The 19,736-nt window shown below is 46.4% G+C and overlaps 1 protein-coding gene across 11 annotated transcripts in view; it reads right to left on the bottom strand.

Annotated features, from left to right (window-relative positions):
* The window catches only part of FGFR2 (fibroblast growth factor receptor 2), a 105,029-nt gene that overhangs the window by 37,716 nt on the left and 47,577 nt on the right, over window positions 1-19,736 (bottom strand). For all 11 annotated transcript variants that reach the window (XM_089898255.1, XM_089898254.1, XM_022568582.2 and 8 more), the window contains 2 exons: window positions 16,335-16,458; window positions 551-741 (listed from right to left, as the gene is read on the bottom strand). In XM_089898255.1, the coding sequence (XP_089754381.1) occupies window positions 551-741; window positions 16,335-16,458 (315 nt within the window). The remainder of the gene's footprint in view (window positions 1-550; window positions 742-16,334; window positions 16,459-19,736) is intronic.

The following is a 19,736-nucleotide window of genomic DNA, read 5'->3' on the forward strand; positions in this document are numbered from 1 at the left end:
TGCAGGAATACCTTCTCAAGCTTATCACTAAACCACGTGTGAATGAATTTCAAAGGTTAAGGGGTCTCTCTTAAAAGGAAAATCTAAATTGTTTCTAAAAGGTGGCTACTAAAATGTGATCCTGACATCGTATTAAGGGATATTAAGAGAAGACAACATCACTGTAACAATAAACGTTGGTACAACACCTCGAGTTTACAAAGCTCTTTCCAGCTACTTCATCCCATTAACTCCGCGTAACGCCCTGTAGGGAAGATATTACCACTTCTATAGATGTGCAGCTAAGCCTAAATGTCCCATCTAAGACCTCAGGGCCGATAAAGAGCTCAACTATTCTGACTCCAGCTTTGGCAGTCCTCCCGCTACCCCCTGGCTCCCTTCTGAGGCTTTATCAGCCAGCCTAACGATCTGCTAATTCTTAAACACACCCTGTGCTGAACACGTAAGAGAGTCGTCTTCTCTCAAATCCAACGGGAAGCCAAAGAACCTGTGGCCAAACCCATCAGGGAGACCCCGGCCGTGGGCGTCTTTGGATTCAGAACGTGCTCACCTTCAGAACCTTGAGGTAGGGCAGCCCGTCGGGCCCGTATTTACTGCCATTCTTCTCCACGTGTTTGATCCACTGGATGTGGGGCTGGGCGTCGCTGTACACTTTGCAGACAAACTCCACGTCGCCTCCGACCACAGCGGAGGCGTTTGCCGGTAGTCCGGCCTGGAGGATGGGCCGGTGTGGCGATCGCTCTGGGGGAGAGAGGGGTGGAAGGGGGAGCAGGGCCAGGATGGGGTGGGGAGAGACGAACAAATAAGTTGTGTTGTCCAGAAGGCTGACCGTGAACTCAAGCCAAAAAGGCCTCGAGCCTGCTGGCTGACTCCTTTGAAATAACACCACAGCCCGACACAGAACAAAAACGACTTCAAAGGAGACGGCTGGAGCGCGACCCTTGTGAAAGGAGTACTTATTTAGAAAACTGAGAGAAGAACTTACTACATCATGAGTCACTGGACGTCCGTGGCCACCTGACGAACAAGGGATGAGATTTTATTCTGACAATCTAGAAGACAAATGGCGGGGAAAGAGTGCCTCTTCTCTCATCCCACTGGGGACACCATCAGAAGCTCACCTTGGTCGTCAGCTTAACAAATCCCAGGGAAGCGACAAGCCTAACTTTAAGGTCGCCCTGAATTCCAAAATGGTGCCTATAGGCAGTGTCTCCCCGTGCATTTCTAAGATGCTCTGAGAAGACTCCCATCCATTGTTTCAAAAAGAAAATAAACTAAAAGCTAAGGCCCAAAGTTATGAACAAATGGTTTCATCTCTTTGCTGTGGCATTCACTCCATTCGGTCATTCTTTGTCCCATGCCCCCATTCACCTCCTCCGTAAGTAGTTAAGTGTCACTGTGCATCCCATGCTAGATGCACAGACAGACATTCCTCAGCTTATTCAGATGTGGCACCGAAAGAACAAAAAGCGACACCGGTTCCCAAACCCTGGCCATGTCTCAGGCTGTCTTAAAGGAGGCCCCATAGAGAAGAAGCCAGCAATTACTTCCCACCCTCCCTCATCTGCCTCAGCCTCTAGGGAAACTCTCTGGTTCAGAGGCGGTCTCTGCAGAAACCCTGTAGAGGCACCCACACCGAGGTGCAGGAGCAAACACACGCCAGGCTCCTCAAGAATCAAGTAACAGACCAGCCTGTTGTGTGATCCTGTCCACAGAGGCGCCATAATCACAACTGGACTGGAACCTTCCTACACAGCAGCTCGGTCAAGAGTCACACACCCAATCATCCCTCCATTCACAAATATCACCCCATCCCCCCCTACCTGTACGCACGGGCCACCGCCCATTTCCCTCTCCGCGCTGTGGGTACCACTGCCTTCACCCTCCAGCCTAAAACACCGCCAAGGAAAATGAGGACAGGCCAACAGGCCCAACACAGCAAGGATGTCTCTATGCTGCGCCTAAGTATCCCCGCGCACTGGGCGGGAAACAGCCAATCAGCACGATGGCTACCTAAGCCTTTCTATATCTGGGCTTTCAGATTAAAACGTCATTTAGTGGAATGTGTTGGACAAGAGCCAGACCATGTGCAAATTGATTTTACTGCAATAAGCCTGTTGCTGGTTGTAAAAACTTAAAAAAAAAAAAAAAAAAAGGAAGGAAGGGAGGGAGGGAGGGAAAATCGAAAAAAGAAAAAGTGCTGGTAATTACTCTGAGCACATTTCATTCCAGAATCTCCCATCACTTCACAGACACCTATATTTTTACATTAAAAAGATAAAGATTTCAGATCCCCAAAGAAGTCATTCATTTTTCACAGTATCACCCGCACAGGCTAAGCAAAGAGCCCAGAAGTCGAGTCTCCTAGTTTTTGTGGGCAGAAAATGTCAAAGCCGGGATCCTTTCAAGCATCACTAGAAACACTCACTGCTTGGCTGAGACACCATCCTAGCGATGGGCCACTGCGAGTCTCCTGGTCCAGCCGGGCGGCCAGCTGGATGCTACAGGGACCTGCCAGCAGCTGGCAGGGACAGAGCTCTGGTTCAACCCCGGCTCGCCCCATCCACGTGAGAAGAACAGAATTAAGTCCACACACACTCTCCCCACCAGGCCTCCTCCCAGGAGATTTAAGCCCAAGGTGCACTGCCCTCCGGGCTGGACACGGCCAGCCAAGTTCACAAAATAGGCACCTTTGCACCTACCAAATATTGAGGTAGTTTACGCCTTTCCACAGAGAAGTGAATGTCAGGTATCGGTTCATTCTCTGGCTCAGTTTTCCAGTTTTGCGTGCATGTGTTTGCATGTTCAGAGATAAATATTTACAGTGGACCTAAATATTTATTCTCAGAAACAAAGGTACTATAAAATCTTAAATGTCATAAGCCAGATCAACTGAATTTCAAACCAAGTCCTCTTTCTTAAACATGCTTGTTTCTCATAAATCGTTTCACAAGCAAACACTGTGCATGTAATACCAAATAACGATGCCCATGAACAATGAGGTCTTTCATACGGCACGACAGCTCCAGCCTGCGCCAGCCTTCAGCGGAGAACGTCGTCACTGGGGCAACACTGGCAGGGCCCACGACGGAGCTGCAGTCTTGTTTTACTTGTGGTCAGCGTGCTGCTGTGCTCTGGTTATTAAGTTATTCCATTGCTATCCGGACTATGTTCACCAAAAAAAAAAAAAAAAACCACCACCTTTGCAATGGTTTCATGTTATTGCATTTGCAAATTACAGCGTACCAAATGTTACCGCTTACAGTCTTGAATTCATTCTTTCAAGTTTTCTCACCTTATTCAAAATAACCTCTTAGCCACCCCAACTCCCCCTCAGCCCTTTCTCACTTTGGGTACAAAAACTGCAAGCTGGATCGCTCTGTAATCGAAACCTTACACCGCCTTCCAAAACTTATTACAGCTGCCTTCAGTATAAAATGAAACCTTAGAGAATGTTATTTAAAATGTTTTTAAAAAGTCAGTAGGCCTCATGTTTCGTTTCTCCACATCAGGCTTTGATTTCCTTTGCAACCTTATTCTCTGCCCTTAAACAAGTCGGAGAATGAGGCCTGAAACATCTTGGAAAAGGTCCCTGGATGCCAGCATCTGCCGAGCACGGCGCTCCCCTTTCTCAGATCCTTCAGTGATCACTCTTCCTTGTGTCCATCAGGCCCTTAAGAACAGGAATCGTTAGTGAGGGGATGACAGCGATTGGACTCCCGTTCTAACTTCTGAAAAGCTGGGGTGAAAGCAGGGTGCAGATGGCAGCTAGGAGAACAGGCTGGGTGGCAGCCCCCAGGAAGCGGGCAGCCCCTCCGAGGCCCGGCCCAGCAGGCACTTGGGAAGCACCGTGGGGACCGGGCAGTGACGGTGGGCACGAAGACCCTCCAACAGCGAATGTGTGCTCCTCGGCCCTGGGCCACACCAAAGCCCTTGGGTCTGCAACTCTTTTGGGCAGCAAGCTGATACAAAAAGAAGAATTAGTCAGTGAATTATCTCTGGATGAGAGAATAAAACCCAGAGCTGGCCCATCTCTTGTTCTTCTGCGATAACAAAAGTCACATCTTCTCCGCCAGGAAGCATTTCGTTTTAGGCAAGGGTCTCTTACAGCATGTTCAACTCTCAGATATTATAGCACATAGATTTTTCTCTTTACCGGGGGAGTGAAATACATATACAGAAAAGCTGACGAGCACCTCACCTGTGTTTTTACTGAAATGTTTAAAAATACATATTCTGGGTTCAGCAGGTTGCAGGGGCCAGTTCATGGGCCCAAAAGGGGATGAGAACTCTTAACAATAGAGATTCTAAGGTCCCTGCGTGAGCTCCAAATTAAGACAGAATGGAAGGCAGTCCAAAGGGCGTGGCTGCAGCCAATGGACAGTTGGCTGCCCTGCTGGAATGAGGTTCTACCAAATAAATGTGTAGTAAACACAGCCCGGAGTGCTTTAAAAAACACATTCTCTCCCCCGCATTCTCCCTCACTCCCTTTTGTCAAGTGCTCCAAATGAGTCCACTTTACCGAACCAGAAGGCCCAGCTGCTAAGAGTCTAAACATCAGACGGCCTGTCTCAAAATCCTGCTCTGAAGCTAGGACCAGGAAAGCAGGAAGAACGCAGCCTGCTTCATTCCAAAGGCTAATTATTGAGAAAGAGAGAGAGAGAGAGAGAGAAAATACCTGAGTGACAAAGAATAAATCTTTGTTAATTGACCATTTGAAACTTTATAACATGCCCACCCTCTCCTGGACATAATAATACGTTTGCTCATAAGAAATCTACAACTTTTGCTCTGACATAGCAAAGGCCATAAAAAATGTCCACCGGGCAGAGGGGCCTCCTGTACGGACTCAGTAAATACGCATCCCGGGGATCAGAAGGAGAACCAGCTTCTTAAATCACACCCTATAAATTAATCAAGCCCAGAGTCACTGGTTTCCCAGCACACACTGGTCTTCTAAGTATCCCTCCCCAAAGTTCAGCAGCGCTTGCAGCAAAGAACCATTTCAAAACCCCGCTCTCTGGCAGCAAAACACCAAAAGACTCCAATCACACCGCTTGCCCAGGACTGATCTGGAAACAGAAAGCCTGCTCTCGGGGCGCCCATTCATTTAAGGAACGTGAAGAACCCTGCCTTCCCTGTCTTTAAATTAAAATCAAAATTTAATTACCTTTCCTCTAAAATGGCAGTTTCTTAGCAACTCCAAGGGGCTGAATAAGGAAAGAACATTCTGCGATTTAGAGAACAAGTGAAAACAACTGAGAATTCTTGTTTCTAAAGCCCAGCCTCCCTTTTTTCTCAAGAGGAGGCGGTGGTGGCTTTTGTTGCACAAAAAAACCCGCACTAAACCAGTTAGCATGAGGCATGGTTATTAGGGGAGCCGATCAAAGGCCTCTGAAGTTTGAGGAGCCCAAAAACCTGCTAAAGCCCTCATGCTAATTACAATTAGTAGAATGAGTTCATTGTCTTGTCAAGACTGTGCCAAATGCCCTCAAACCAGACAGGCCACATCTAGCTGGGTTCTGAGTTTTGTTTTCCCTAAGCTTCCTCCAGCCTCTAGAGACTGGCACAAAAGAAGGTCAGAACCAAAAGTGATCTGGAGGAAAAGGGACAGTTAGGATATAGGATGAGAAGGTGTGCCACAGGAGGAGTAGCACATTTCTTTCTTTCTCAGAAAGAATCAAAGTATGTGTAACCAGTATTTTGCTTGTCACCTTCTACAACAGGCTAGGGATGCTGGGTACTTGGAATTACTTTAAAAAGACAAAGGGGGGGCGGGAAATGCATTTTGGTAGAAAGTGACTGGTTTGCCGCTCTTTCTCCAACCTGCACGTAGCCTCGTTTTCCTCCTGCTTGGACATCTGACTCTGGAAGGTGTTGAGGAACTGGGCTGGGGATCCATCTTCCTCTAAAACATACATGTTTCTCGGCAGAGAGAGCAAAGTCTGGGGAGCAAAAGCTGGTTTGGGAAAAGCCAAAGTGTTCTCCCTCCAGCACTGAGATTCCTCAGTGACTTATGGAGGCTGCACCATGTGAAATGCTAGAAGCAAAACACCACTAATTCCTTTGTGTTTGCTCGATGAGGTGGAGACGCAGGGTGAAGTGCTGGCTGAGGCTGGAGGGCCTGGGAAGCCCAAAGCAGGCGGAGGCACAGTGCCTTCCTTAATTAATGTCATAGACGGTATTATTTGGCTGGGAGTTGAGTGGCTTCTACCAGCTGGGTGTCAATTTAGGTCTTCTTGGGCAAATTACAGGAGCAGGGCCGTGTGTTATTTACACCCCAAATGTTTACGATACCCTGATCTCTGTGCCTTCGAAAAGTTAAACTGGAACTGAAGACTCTTTGGCAGCCACAGGTGTGCCAATTTTAGGTTCAAAAATGCCCTTCTTTTTGTTAAAAGGAGACATAGCTTTGGGATGATGAAGAAGTTCTGGGAGCGAGAGCGGTGATGGTTACACAACAATAGTACTTAATGCCCCTGAACTGCGCACTTACACATGGTTAAAATGGTACATTTTATGTTATGTGTATTTCACCACAACTGAAAAAAAAAAGAGAGAGAGAGAGAGAGAGAGAGAGACATGGCAAAGGTGACAATATCACAGAGTAAGATATAGTCCTAGGATCATGGAAAAGCTGCCTTCTCAATTAGTTTAGCGTGTTTATCTTGTCCCACTGCCTAAATGAAGGTTTTTCTCTCTTCTGACACAAAGACTCTGCACAAGGCCCCCCCCCACCCCGTATTGTGCTTGGTTTTCACGCTGATGCGAAACTCAGACATCAGTCTCCCCAGGCTCCCTCCTGAGGAGCTGGGGTAAACACAGCTGAGAGCAGTCACGCTGGGGAGCTCCATCACGGAGCCTCAGCACCCCGCCACTTGCCATAGCGTGTGCAACATCTTTCAGGAATGCAAGATTATCAGCTGGTGTCTGCAGAGCTGGGTTCCCTTCATGGGAAGAGTATGCTAGAAACAATAAAAAAAGAAGAGAAAAAAAAAAAAAAGTCCAGGAATTAAACATACCCTCTTGTTACACAGGCAGAACTCTGATTTAGAATATCTTTTCTCAAATGATCTGCAAAGAAGCTAAAAACCAAACCATGGAGGAGTCGCAAAGACAGCAGCGATCAGAATGAAGCTGTTTAAGATGAAAATGTTGATATCAAAAAAGATCCAGAAATAGGTCCCAGAAAAATATTCACCCAGGTGCCCAACAAATAGGTGTATGCAAAGCTTGTCAACAGAGCCTCTCTGGTAACTGGAAACCAGAAGATGAACACAAGTTAAATACCTAGCAAAAGGGGGATGATTAAATAAATTATACTCTGTTCACAACAGACAGCACACAGGCCACTAGGAAGAATGAAGCAAAGAGATATGTACAGACATGGAGAGATGTCCACGGTAATAATGTTGACAGTTTCATCAACTTTCACCATTAAAAAACCTTACTTCTAGAGGAAGTCCAGAAAAATCCATCATGCTAATCTCTCAGATGCCTTACTTTGCTCCTGGGGCGTGTCAAGCAGAAGCAAAAGCTTTTAGCCCATCTGAGCAAACAAGAAATGCCTCTCTTTGGTAACGAACCATAGGAGAAGTGGAACAATAAAATCTCATTTGTCTTCTTAGAGGCAAACTCAGACCCTGAAAATAAAAGTGATTCTAGATAATTCCTTGCTATAAGCATCATCTAAAGAGAAGTTTCAAAATAGTCACCCAGATCACAAAAGGCTCCAATATGAATTCTACGTCTCTTCTCACCATCCAAGGCAAATGGGAGGCCTCAGGCCAGCCTGCAACCCTGCCCACTGCCCACCGATCACTCAGTGATGGTTCACACACAAGATGGTTTTGTTTCTTTTGGCCAAAATGTAAAATTTAAAGGACTAAATCCTTCATTTCTCAGTCTCAGTCCAGAGTGTATACGGAACCAAATAAAACGAGGAATTCCTTTTTCAAAAAAAGCACAACTTCCAAAAGATTCCTCCCAAATAATATGCAATGCGTATCTTAAAAAAAGAGCACTTTCATGCTGAGATGGTAAAGAATATGCCTGGGGCACCACCTGACCTGTGATGTGCGCATTTATTTGGGATGGACAGAATTCCTACAGGCCTTGTTTGAGAGAATTCTCTAAGGGGGAGGCTCCAGGAGAAAGAAAGTAAAAGGAGGAGTTCTATCAAGATCCAGGAATCTCCATCCCTATTTATCATCTTCTCACGGCGGCAGTTTGGGGTCTTTTGCACTGTGAGCTGAGAACCCCAAGAGGCCAAAGCACGTGTTTCATTCAACCAATTGTCCCAAACACCCTCTAGGCCAAGCACAGGATGCCCCATAGATAGAGGATTAATCATTACAGTACAATCAATAAAGACAATCCCTGTAGAATGCTCTGCTCTATCTTTTCCCTCTAAACCAAGGCACTGATGTCCTCATCTCCTCATCTCTCTCTTCTCAGAAGGAGAAACAGAAAAACTTTCCCAGAGAAACACTAACATCCTCCCCTCAGCCATCTCTTCCCCACTTCCAACCTGACTCTGACCTCACTATGGCGAAACTCTAAATGCTGCCTCTCCAACTCAGACCTGCTCTTGAACTTGGGAACACACCCCTGTTACGATAGGTCGTTTCTGCCCTACCTTCTCCTGACTGTGAAAATAAACCAAACACAAGACCTGAATGTAACAGCAGGGTGTTCTAAGGGAGGGGGAATCCACAAAAGCACTCTGGTGGAAGTATTATTTAAACGGAGAAGAATTTGTTGACATTTCTACACTCATCTTAATGAGAGTCGGCATAATACGTCTCAACTGGGGTCTTTTGTGAAAAAAGGTGACCGGTAATTGAAGCTGTATATACGTTTAGAGAGGAACTCGGAAGATTCCTTGCATTAGGATTTGCAATATGTTAAGAACCACATACCCCCAAATATAAGTAACTCAGGCTGTTATTCTATTATTTCAATTCAGCACATACTGATCAAAATCTTGCTAAGTTCTAGCTCAAATTACTGGGCACTCTGACTGCCATGGATGAATCTACATCTTCACGCCACGCTTACTTGCCCAGAGACTAGTAGCAACAAGCTTTCTCTCCGCCCTCCGCGCCCACCTGAATTATTTCCAGCTACGATGAAGAGACCCTCTTACAAAATGCTGTAAGTCATTCACTTGTCTGTAACACTTCTACATCCTCTTTGCCCATACCATAGACTCAACGCCAAAGATCAGACAAGAGCTCAAATATCAGCCCCTCACCCCAGTCACCACAGTCAGGCCCACTGCCAGAATCTAAAACAATCAATCAGGCTTCCTTCCTCAACTATGGAGCAGAGGGCAACTGATGGCTTGCAGAGAACATGGCAAATATGCTGATACGGCAGTTCTCACGTGGTCCCATCCAGGCCAGCGTGTGCCTGCTCCAACCCCAGGAGCTGGCACCCACAGGCATCACCTGCCCTCAATGCCCAGAAGGAGTAAGTTTGAGCTGGTATCAGTCCTGCAGGGAAGCGCTTTCTGCTCAGTACATTCGGCACTGATGTAGCCACCCACTGGCCAGCTTTTGCCCCTGGAATACCTGTTGTGAAATAGGTATGAAAAGCCACTCTGTAGCAACCAAAAAGCTCGTTAAACAGTAGCTACCAAAGGAAGTTTTGAAATCTGTGTCCTGAAGGAAAGGAGAGGACCAACCACTCCTTTAGCCAGGGCTGAGCTGAGGGTACATGTCTCGGCTTAGACCTATGAAAGGTGTGGGACCCCCTAATGACAGGACTAGACATCACTAGTGGGTCCCATTATTTAAAAGCACTGCCCTCCTACCAAAGCATGCCATCCCCCATTTTACAGATGAGAAAACTGAGGTTCAGAAGTTCCATGACTTCCCAGGCCACAAAGCTAGCAAAGGATGGAAACAGGATTTGAACCACTCACCCACGTAATTCCCACCAGTACCTGCAGAGGTGCTCAGGTGTCCCCCCGAGGGTTGATGCTGTAGCAACGGTTAGGACGAGGAGGCAGTATTGGCTGCTGGAGCCACAAAAGCAGCAGGACTTGGCCTCCTACACAACCCCCGCTACAGCCCCACCATTCCACGTCCACTTTAACAAGCCCACTTAGGAAGGCACCGCTGTGACCTGTGCCTGGCATGGCACCTCCATCCATCCGTTCTCAGCTGAGGGGCTTTCTGCCTTCCTCCAGCTAGATTTCACAACGTCAAGCTGGCACGCAGAACCAGTATCAGGATAAACACCAAGTCTTGAACTCAGAGCAAGAAATGGAAAAGAATTCATTGGCATCAAAATCATGAATATGGAAAGTCAAAAGAGGTCTGGCCAGGAAGCTTCTAGGTCAAGATGCTTCAAGTTGAGAATCCCAAGGGGCTCTGTGGAGCTGAGGCCTAGCGAGTGCCAGGGAAATGCACAAGAGCTCCAAGTTGGAAGGTGAGAGTCAGGTGTCCAATGCGTTCAAATCTCCAGATACACGGTATTGTGTAGTTTCATGCCACCTGCACTGCAGCCACCCTCTTCACTCAGAGAAACAGAAGCAGTGTCCGGGAGCCATGATGTGACAGAAACTAGGACAGAGAAGGGTCTTCCATAAGGAGCAAGTGGCTGGGAATGGTCCTAATTTTGAGAGCCTCACTAATAAACCAACCAGTTAATTAATGAACTAGACCACCATTTCTTCATTTACTGAAACACTACTTTGTTCCAACCTGACACCTCCCACCAAAAAGAAAGGTCCGCTGCACTGCAGAAGTGTGGTTTCGGGGGCTCTGACTTGCCTCAGTCCCCTCCCTAGGGCTCAGGGATCACACTGGGTCCTCTGTCTTCCCAGGACGGGACTGCCCCAAGCAATAAACGATTGACACCACCTCTCCCACTGGACGGGCTGCCGAGCGCTCAACGTCAGCCCCTTAGTCAGGCCTATGGGTCAGCGCCCGCAATAACAGCCTTCACTCCTCCCCGACACACACCTGGGGGGTGGCAGTCAGCGCTGGCACGGACTCCTTCTTGCTTTCGGGCTGAGTCCCATGACGTCTGAAGCCGGGTTACAGCAGATTGATGTCAAGGGCCAGTGGACAGCGCTGTCCCTGTCTGCCGCCGAACAAGTCAGGGCTGGCGGAGGGGCCTGGGTGATCCCCTCACAGCCAGAAGGGACTCCTGGCCCCGACCGGCTCCCAACCAGCCACCGAGACACTGTGTGTTGCTTATAGCTCTTGCCCCGGGAGGACAAATTTCTGGAAAGTAGACTGTAGAGGAGTAGGCAAGGCTGGCCTCTGCAAATCCAGAGGCCCCGTATCCACCTCTGCTGCTCTGCTGCCCCCCAGGATACCCGATGCCAGGTGAAAAGCTCACAGGTTATCTGATGCTCTCTGGGAATGCAGAACTGGACATCGAAAGGAGGCAGAGTTCACAATTCCAAGCCAAAGAAAGGGTCTATATGAGTCAGAAGGAGCAACTGGTCTTCTGAATACTTCCGTCTCTCTCTCTCACATTTTGGGGTTTTTTGGACACAGAGAGCTGCACATGGGGTTCACCTTTGAGTCTGGCTGAGGTAGCTGCTGACTCCACAGCAATCCTGAAACAGAGACAGCAGTGTGTGGTGCGCGCAGCACGAATCTAGGATTCGAGAGGACCCAGCTCTGGAGTTCCTTTGAGCCCTTGGCAAAAATCACTTACCCGCCCGGAACCTGGAGGTCCCCAGTTGTAAAATGGGGTGAGAGGTGGAGGTAACGAGACCAACTCGATGAACCTGAAGCTCTCAAACTCTACAACCCTCTTCTGCGAGTTCAAGCAACTATCTCAGTCCTGGGAAAGCCCTGACGACAGCATTAACCAAAGATGGAAACCTCAGCAGGACAAGTGACCATCAGCCACTGGCCGGTTCTGGCGGTCCCAACACGGCATCCAGGTTGTTCAATAAAACTTCTGGTTGAGTCAATAAAGGCCATTTAAGACGTCTTCTAACCCTCAAAGGAGTTTCCAAGTTTAGAAAGGAGGAAAGTAGCATTTGTTGCTAGCCACCTAGGTACCAGTTGGGTGTTTTCACCTGTTTACCCAACCGATTTCTCATAACCACTATAGTGGGTTGAACTGTGGCCCCAGAAAAGAAAAGTCCATGTCCTAACCCCCTGGCACCTGTGAACGTGACCCTATTTGGAAATAAGGTCTTTGTGATTGAGTTTAAGGATCTCAAGATGAGGTCATCCTGGATTGAAGATGGCCTCCAAATCCAATGACAGGTGTCCTTACAAGAGAAAGGCAGAGGGAGATTTGAGACAACACGGAGAGGAAGAACACGGGAAGACAGAGCTGGAGGTGGAGTGATATGTCCACAAGCCAAGAACTGCTGACAGCCACCAGAAGCTGGGACAGAGGCATGAACGGATTCGCCCTCGGAATCTCCAAAAGGATCCAACCCTACAGAGAGCCTGACTTCAGACTTCTGGCTTCCAGAACTGACAAGAGAATAATTTCCTATTGTTTTAAGCCATCCAGCCTGTGATGATGTGTTACAGCAGCCCCTAGGAAACTGATACAGCCATCACAGAAACGAGGTAAGCATCACCGCTGAGAGAGGCTCAGAGGAGCTAGTCACTTGTCCCAGTTCTCTTGGTCCCCAGTGTGTGGGCCGACAGAGCCGCTATGCTCACAACACCAGGCTGCCTTTATCTAACATTAGTGAGTGTCAGCACCTTCCTTTTCAGACACGAGGAGAGTGAAAAAAAAAAATGTCATGAAGAACCTAGGGGTAAGACAGGAATTAGGACACAGACCTACCAGAGAATGGACTTGAGGATGTGGGGAGGGGGAAGGGTAAGCTGGGACAAAGCGAGAGAGTGGCATGGACGTATATACACTACCAAAAGTAAAATAGATATAGCTAGTGGGAAGCAGCCGCGTAGCACAGGGAGATCAGCTCAGTGCTTTGTGACCACCTAGAGGGGTGGGATAGGGAGGGTGAGAGGGAGGGAGACGCAAGAGGGAAGAGATATGGGGATATATGTATATGTATAACTGATTTACTTTGTTATAAAGCAGAAACTAACACACCATTGTAAAGCAATTATACCCCAATAAAGATGTTTAAAAAAAAAAGTTAAAGGACTTCTGCCAGGCTGCTGCTTCTTGGTGGCAGGGCCCCAGGCAGAATTCTGCGCTTCAGCCTCGCTCACTGATGAGCTACGGGTGAACACTTGCCACCTCCCAGAGCTCGCTATTTTAAGGAGAGCCCGTTTTATTATCACCACAATTACTGAGATGTGGAGCTTCACACTAATTTTCCCTTGCAAGTAAATGGCTGAAAAGTAATGGTGTCAATTTTAATGAGGATCAAACAAGGCTCCTAAAAGGCTCCCATAAACCAAAGCGTTTCCCTCACACACAACAATGGCTCGCTATTTAATTCCAGAACACAAGAATGTCACTTAAATTACACAGCTTTTACATTAAAGTGCTTATGGGAATGCCTTTCCAAGGAAGAATTTCAATAAAAAGGTCTCACCCAGTTCGATGCGTCGTCATATCCAAACTACAAACCTATGTATCATAGCAACAAAAATAAAACCTCGGAGAATGGGAACTAGGTCAGGACTTCACTTTCTCTGGGAAAGAGTCTCTGATATTCTGTCAAACAGAGATGGAGCTGAGAGGCTGCTACCACGCAGCCATGTATTAAACTTGGACCTACAGGCCACCAGAAATTCACAGTTCAAGCCTGAACCCCTTTTGTTTCCACTTGCCGAGATGTTCAGGATGACTGTCTGCCAGCCCTGTAAGTCTGCCTGAGACTCTTCAGCTGACTCAATTCTTATTTTATTACCACTTCTCAAAGCAATTACTAGGGTTTTGAGCAAAGATGAGAGTATTTCACACCTCCATCTTTCCTGAAAATGTCTTATACTCCACTGACTTTTGGCTTCTATTTATAAAGAAGGTTCAAGGCTTGGAAAATTATTGGGGTTGAGCTTTAATGGATATTCCCAACCAGCATTGTGTCATTATTGGCCCACGTTTAGCTGGGCGATCTCCCAAATTTGTGACATAATCAGGCCTTTCTCTGCATTACTCCATACACTACGCTCCCTCCACATTACAGCACTGAATCATACGCTCTTTTCAACAAGACTGATCGCCAGGGGATTAACATTAGACCGCGCGATTCCATTATTCAGCAGCCCAATTCAAATCCAACCCTAAAGTCTAAGAGAGATTTCAGGGCTTCACAGAGATGAGCTGCCAGAAAGCTGAAAGGGGAGGTGGGGTGAGGGGCCTCTGAACGTTTTACATAACAACTCAACCTAAAACCTGCTAGAAGCAAGAGCCCGCGGCTGAAGTGGCCGAGATATGACTCCTGATTCCTGGAATGGCCCCAACCAATCTTAATGAATGATTTGTAGATCTCTGCAAAGCCAGGATCCCCAAAGACTGCTGTTAACACAATTATTTTATTCCCACAATAAATGACTTTTGTCCAAAATTAACTATTTAGAACTTTTAGCCCCAAAACTTTCTTTCCTTTAATAGGAACACTTTCATGTCAAACTCAGGATATGCGAGGCCCAAAGTGAAATCCAATGGGTGTGCTCCTCTTTTTTTTTTTTTTTTAATTAATTTATTTTTGGGGGCCACGCCATGCGGCACGTGGGGTCGTGGTTCCCCGATCAGGGATTGAACCTGCGCCCCCTGCATTGGAAGCGTGGAGTCTTAACTGCTGGACCGCCAGGAAAGCCCAAGTCGTGTGCTCTTTGATCGATAGACTTATGACACATCAATGCCAAAATAAATGTTAACCATTTTCTTCTCATGTGTGAGTGTTACTTCTCTTTGTGTTTGTTTGGTAAAATGTCAGTACATAGTGATTCCCACTAAGAAACATTCCACAAATATCTCTGTGAGAAAAGAAGGCTCTTAAAACTCAGGCTTTTATGAATATCTATAGAGTCTATATTATACAAAATCCTTTCAAATTTCACATTAAGGCTTCTGAATAACAAAATGTTTTTTTCACTGAACACTTTACAAATGGAGATAAAGACTGCATCATGCTTTCTAAGGCAGAGTTTCTTATGGATTTAATTTAACCTGATAGAAAATTAAAATGGTTTTCTATTTAATTTTCAGTTAACCTAAAACTTCAATTAACCACATCTATGTAATTTGGTTAATCAAGCTGTTGCAAAGTTCCTTTAATGGCTCTTTGGGCAATTCAAATATCTATGGGGGTCTCTCTCCTCAAAGAGTTTATATTCTACTGAAGGAGAAGAAATGCCCACATGTGAAATAATACTAAGGGCACATGCACAGGAAATGATGGTGGAAGGCCTTTGTTTATGGATGCACAGGGGGTGGGCATGAGTTTGTGGGGTTACAGAGGGTCACACTAACGCACGCAAAATGAGTCAAGGTGAGACTGAGGCTTTAGCAGGAGTCAGAAACCTGCATGTGGGGATGTGCAAACCGATTAGGTAACCCACAGCAAGGACTCAAGGACAGGTGGCCACACTGAGAGTCAGGGTAGATGGCAAAGACAAAAGGTGGCTTCTACAAAGAAAAGATCTCAGCCCACCATCCCGAAACGAGACACCTCCTAGGTGTAAGTTTATCAATCCTCCAACAAGACAGAGAAACAGCCTTTCTTCATCAGTTACAACAAAACCCATCATAATAGACCAGACTTAGGAAGAAATTTGAGTTTCCAGGACAACAAGCTATGTTGTCTTAAGATATTTCCTTAAAATAGCTTGTTTAAGCACTTTGATTAAAAAAAGTATTCATAAGCCCATTAAAACAGTTCCCTTTTCACAGAAGAAATTGCTTCTAGGAATAGACGTTGAACTTGTAGTGTCTAATGACTTTCTTCTGATGGGACTGAAGGGTCCCTTGACGTTAACCTTCGTCCAACCAGCTATAAGCTCAGTCATTATAATACCTTTTCCTTTACTCTTCAGCCAGCATTATATAGTTGCCCTTCTTTCAGCAACAACGTTCTCCCACAGCCTAACTGTACCTTTCCCTGCAGACACTAACATTTTGCAGAGAAATCTCAGCTTCCAGAACATCAGCACATCTCACACCACATCCACATTACACAAGATGATGCTTGGGAGCCAAGGGGATCACGCAAAACACACAAAACTCAGCTAATCAGGAAACAGAACATTGTCAAATGACAGAAGAATCCTTCCCAAATGATAGCGTGTATTTAGAAAGAATGAAAACAAACCAAGTCTCCTGAAAGCATGGGGAGAAACAAGACTCACTTTCACAATTTCAAATGAGTAAAGCTGCAGCAGGCTGGCACGTGGCTGCCACTCGGGGAGAAGCAAACTCACCAACAACATCGAGGTGGTACGTGTGATTGATGGACCCGTAATCGTTCTCCACCACACAGGTATAATTTCCTTTGTCGGATGGGACCACGCTTTCCATGATAAGGCTCCAATGCTGGTTTCGTACCTGCAAAGATGAGAGGAAAGGTGGTTATTGAACAATCTTAGTACAGAACACCAGGCGCTTTGCTTTCTTGATTTAAAAAGAAGTTGAGGGAGACAAGGAAGGTAGAGAAGAATCACCTGAATTCTAAATTTACCTCATAATAAATACTCAGACTGGTGACAAAGGAAAACAACAATTATCATCATGGTGAACATCTGGCAAGCTGACATCATCATGTTAAGATACAAAAGAGTGTTTGCAGTAGGTCTGTCACTGTCATGGGTTCGAGGGGTCCTCCAGGAGCTGCCAAGTGGCCGGGGAACCTAACACTAACCCACAGCATCAGTGCCCCAGGGCAGGTGAGCCTCAGACTGCTCATCCACTGGGAGCCCTCAAACCCTACGGCACCAAGGAACTACGTAGAGCAAACGCCAGTGAACACGTACTGTAAACCAGGCACTTTCCTGAGCGCTCCTTTCCACCTCAGCTAATTTAACCTTAACTCTCCCAAGGAGCCCACAAGGTAGGTGCTGTTATTGTTCCTGGAAGCTTCTGGTTTGAAGTCCTCTTAGATCCTTCCCCACAGCGCTTAGATGCTGCCAGGACATCTCAAGAAGTTTCAGCTGGAAACACAGGTCTGCCCCTCCCATCTCTGGCTGAATAGATGCTACATGTTCCTGAGATACACTCGGAATTTCAAATATGGGAGCAATGAATCCTCAGGAAACTTAAGTTGTGTATCCATCTGTTTACAAACTCCTTGAGACTTTTCAAAGATAAGCAGCACATGAGAAAATAAGTTATTGTGATTCTTACCCTAGTTCTGTCAACATGCAAACAGACTAGATTCTAAGGTTTCCACCTTGCTTTCAAAGTATTTCAATAGACTCAGGCTTTCAAGCAAACATGATTTTTCCTTATCAAGGTCAAAATGCAGATTTCATCTTTCGGGTTCATGGCTTTAATATTTCTCTCCAAATCCGTATCATTCTTTAAAGGCATTTTGGACAAGGCATTCTGGAGAAATGGAAAGAAAAAATAAAAAGCCAGGGCCTCCTCATCTCATTTCAGGAATTCCAACTGAGCACTGCAAGTGCTGTCTGCCTTAATCACATAAAAAACCGATAATGCCAGCAGAGCCTGCGCAAGCACACGAGAGATTCAAGGAACTAAATTAGAGAATAAAGAAAATCGTCTCGTGAACGCTCCATTATAAAAAGGGGAGGGCAGAGCAGCTGTCCACTTTGAAAAGCAGAGCCAACAGAGGTAAGAGGTTAGAAGAACACGCGACAGTACAACTCTTTTCATGTCAGCCGTTCAGTTCAGCACAAGCCATCACAGCAGAGTGCGGTTACTGACGCTGAGTCCAAAAACAAGATTGCTGGTCGTCACTAACAGTCTTGGGAAGCATCATGGGGGTGAAGGCTGGATTCTTCTTCTTAACAGACTACAAGCCCTGAATTAAGACTGCGTTCTGAGCAGTCACTTTGCTTCAGCTGCTGCCTGGAAACGACTCCCCCTGTAAACCATGGAGGTTGTTTCAGTCTAAGGTCCTAGAGCTGGTGATGGGGTGTTCGTCTCACTGTCCCAGGTGAAATGTCTGGCAGTCAATGAACTTGAAGTCATCAGACCTACAATGGAGAGAGTCTATTCTCTACATTGGAGAAGACTCACTTCTGCTCTTGGCTGGGCCACAGACTTTTAGGAGAACCAAAACAAGGGGCTGCGTCTCCTCTTGGGATAAGCACCTTCTTTGCAGAATGTATAAAAGGGATGCTCAGGAAGAAGGGAAGATGTGGATGCTAAAATCTCCAGTTTAAGAATTCCCTATGGAAATCCTGGCCCCCCTGGGGGCTACCCTGGAGCTGTAGGCTCAGAGCATGGAAAAGGCAGGTGCTAGCTCCTTGATTTAACTCGAGGCAGATGAGCCCTCAATGAGACCCTCCCTCTCCAGAAGCGCTCAGCAGTATCAGGAATGGGGCTCTCTTGGCCTCTGAGGAACCAGTCACGTGGAGGGTAACTCGGGCCGATGTCACCAAGCCACGTAATCCAGCATTTAGCCCTGCTGTAAATATTCAGTTCTTTGAGCCCCTGCTCAAATGTCATGCCCATAAGCCCTTAATCATGGCTAGTGCCTGTCTCTGGACCCCATCCAAACTGTCAATGTCTTTCTTGTGCCTGGATCCAGATTTGGCACAGAGTGGATTCCAAATGGAGCTGAACCTGAACTGTGCAGGCAGGGCATGGTCTGCCTCTGCCCGAGACATTAAATCTTGGCATATACAGCCCCACATGCCACTGCCTTTTTTTAACCCTAGGGCGCATGTTCAGCTCCAGTCTTTCGTCGGGGCTATGGCATTCCACGTAAGATCTACAAGGGCATGTGCTCCCTGGATATTTGCTTCCTAGAGATGCACGACAATAATGTTAATAAGTTAACATTTATAAAATGCTTTCACAATGAGAAACACATTTACCCAACAGGGTGCTTCTGCCCTTCCAGAGACCTTGGTACTCAATCAATATTGCCCCATACCGTGCTGTTAATATTTATTTTCTTACACCGTGGCTCCAGTATTTGATTCCTTGACATACCACCAATCCCAAATTTTATGAGCTGTGGCATTTTCCAATGGATGCCCTTGGAAGCCTCCAACAGGGAGACTATTTGACACTTTTGTAGGGGACATCCTACCATTAATTATTGGTTGCTTAATGACAAGCTAAGAGACTACAAACAGTAACTCTACAAAGATGGGGAACAGAGGCACAAAGATTTCTGTGCTTTTTTAAACACACCATTTCCATACCAAGATTCCGGGTACACCTAAAGAAACTACAAAAATGTAAGATGTCATCTTCAACACGTTTTTCTCAATTCCTCAGCTTTTTAATGCTCCATTGTTTCTGCCGCTTAGGTCAAATGAACATAAACCATCTTTGGCTGCACAGAAGAGGGAATGTAAATACTCAATAAACATATGAAAAGATGCTTTAACCTCATTAAGGAGCAGGGAAATGCAAATTAAAACAATGGTGAGGGCTTCCCTGGTAGCGCAGTGGCTGAGAGTCCGCCTGCCGATGCAGGGGACGTGGGTTCCTGCCCCGGTCCGGGAAGATCCCACATGCCACGAAGCGGCTGGGCCCGTGAGCCATGGCCGCTGAGCCTGCGCGTCCAGAGCCTGTGCTCCGCGACGGGAGAGGCCGCAACAGTGAGAGGCCCGCGTACCGCAAAAAAAAAAAACAAAAAACAATGATGAGACACTGTTATTCACCAGTTGATTAACAAAAATTAGAAA

The sequence above is a fragment of the Delphinapterus leucas genome, chromosome 16 (genome assembly GCF_059928025.1).
Source record: "Delphinapterus leucas isolate spDelLeu-1000000601 "Yukka" chromosome 16, BTC_Dleu_Yukka2, whole genome shotgun sequence".
Lineage (NCBI taxonomy): Eukaryota > Metazoa > Chordata > Mammalia > Artiodactyla > Monodontidae > Delphinapterus > Delphinapterus leucas.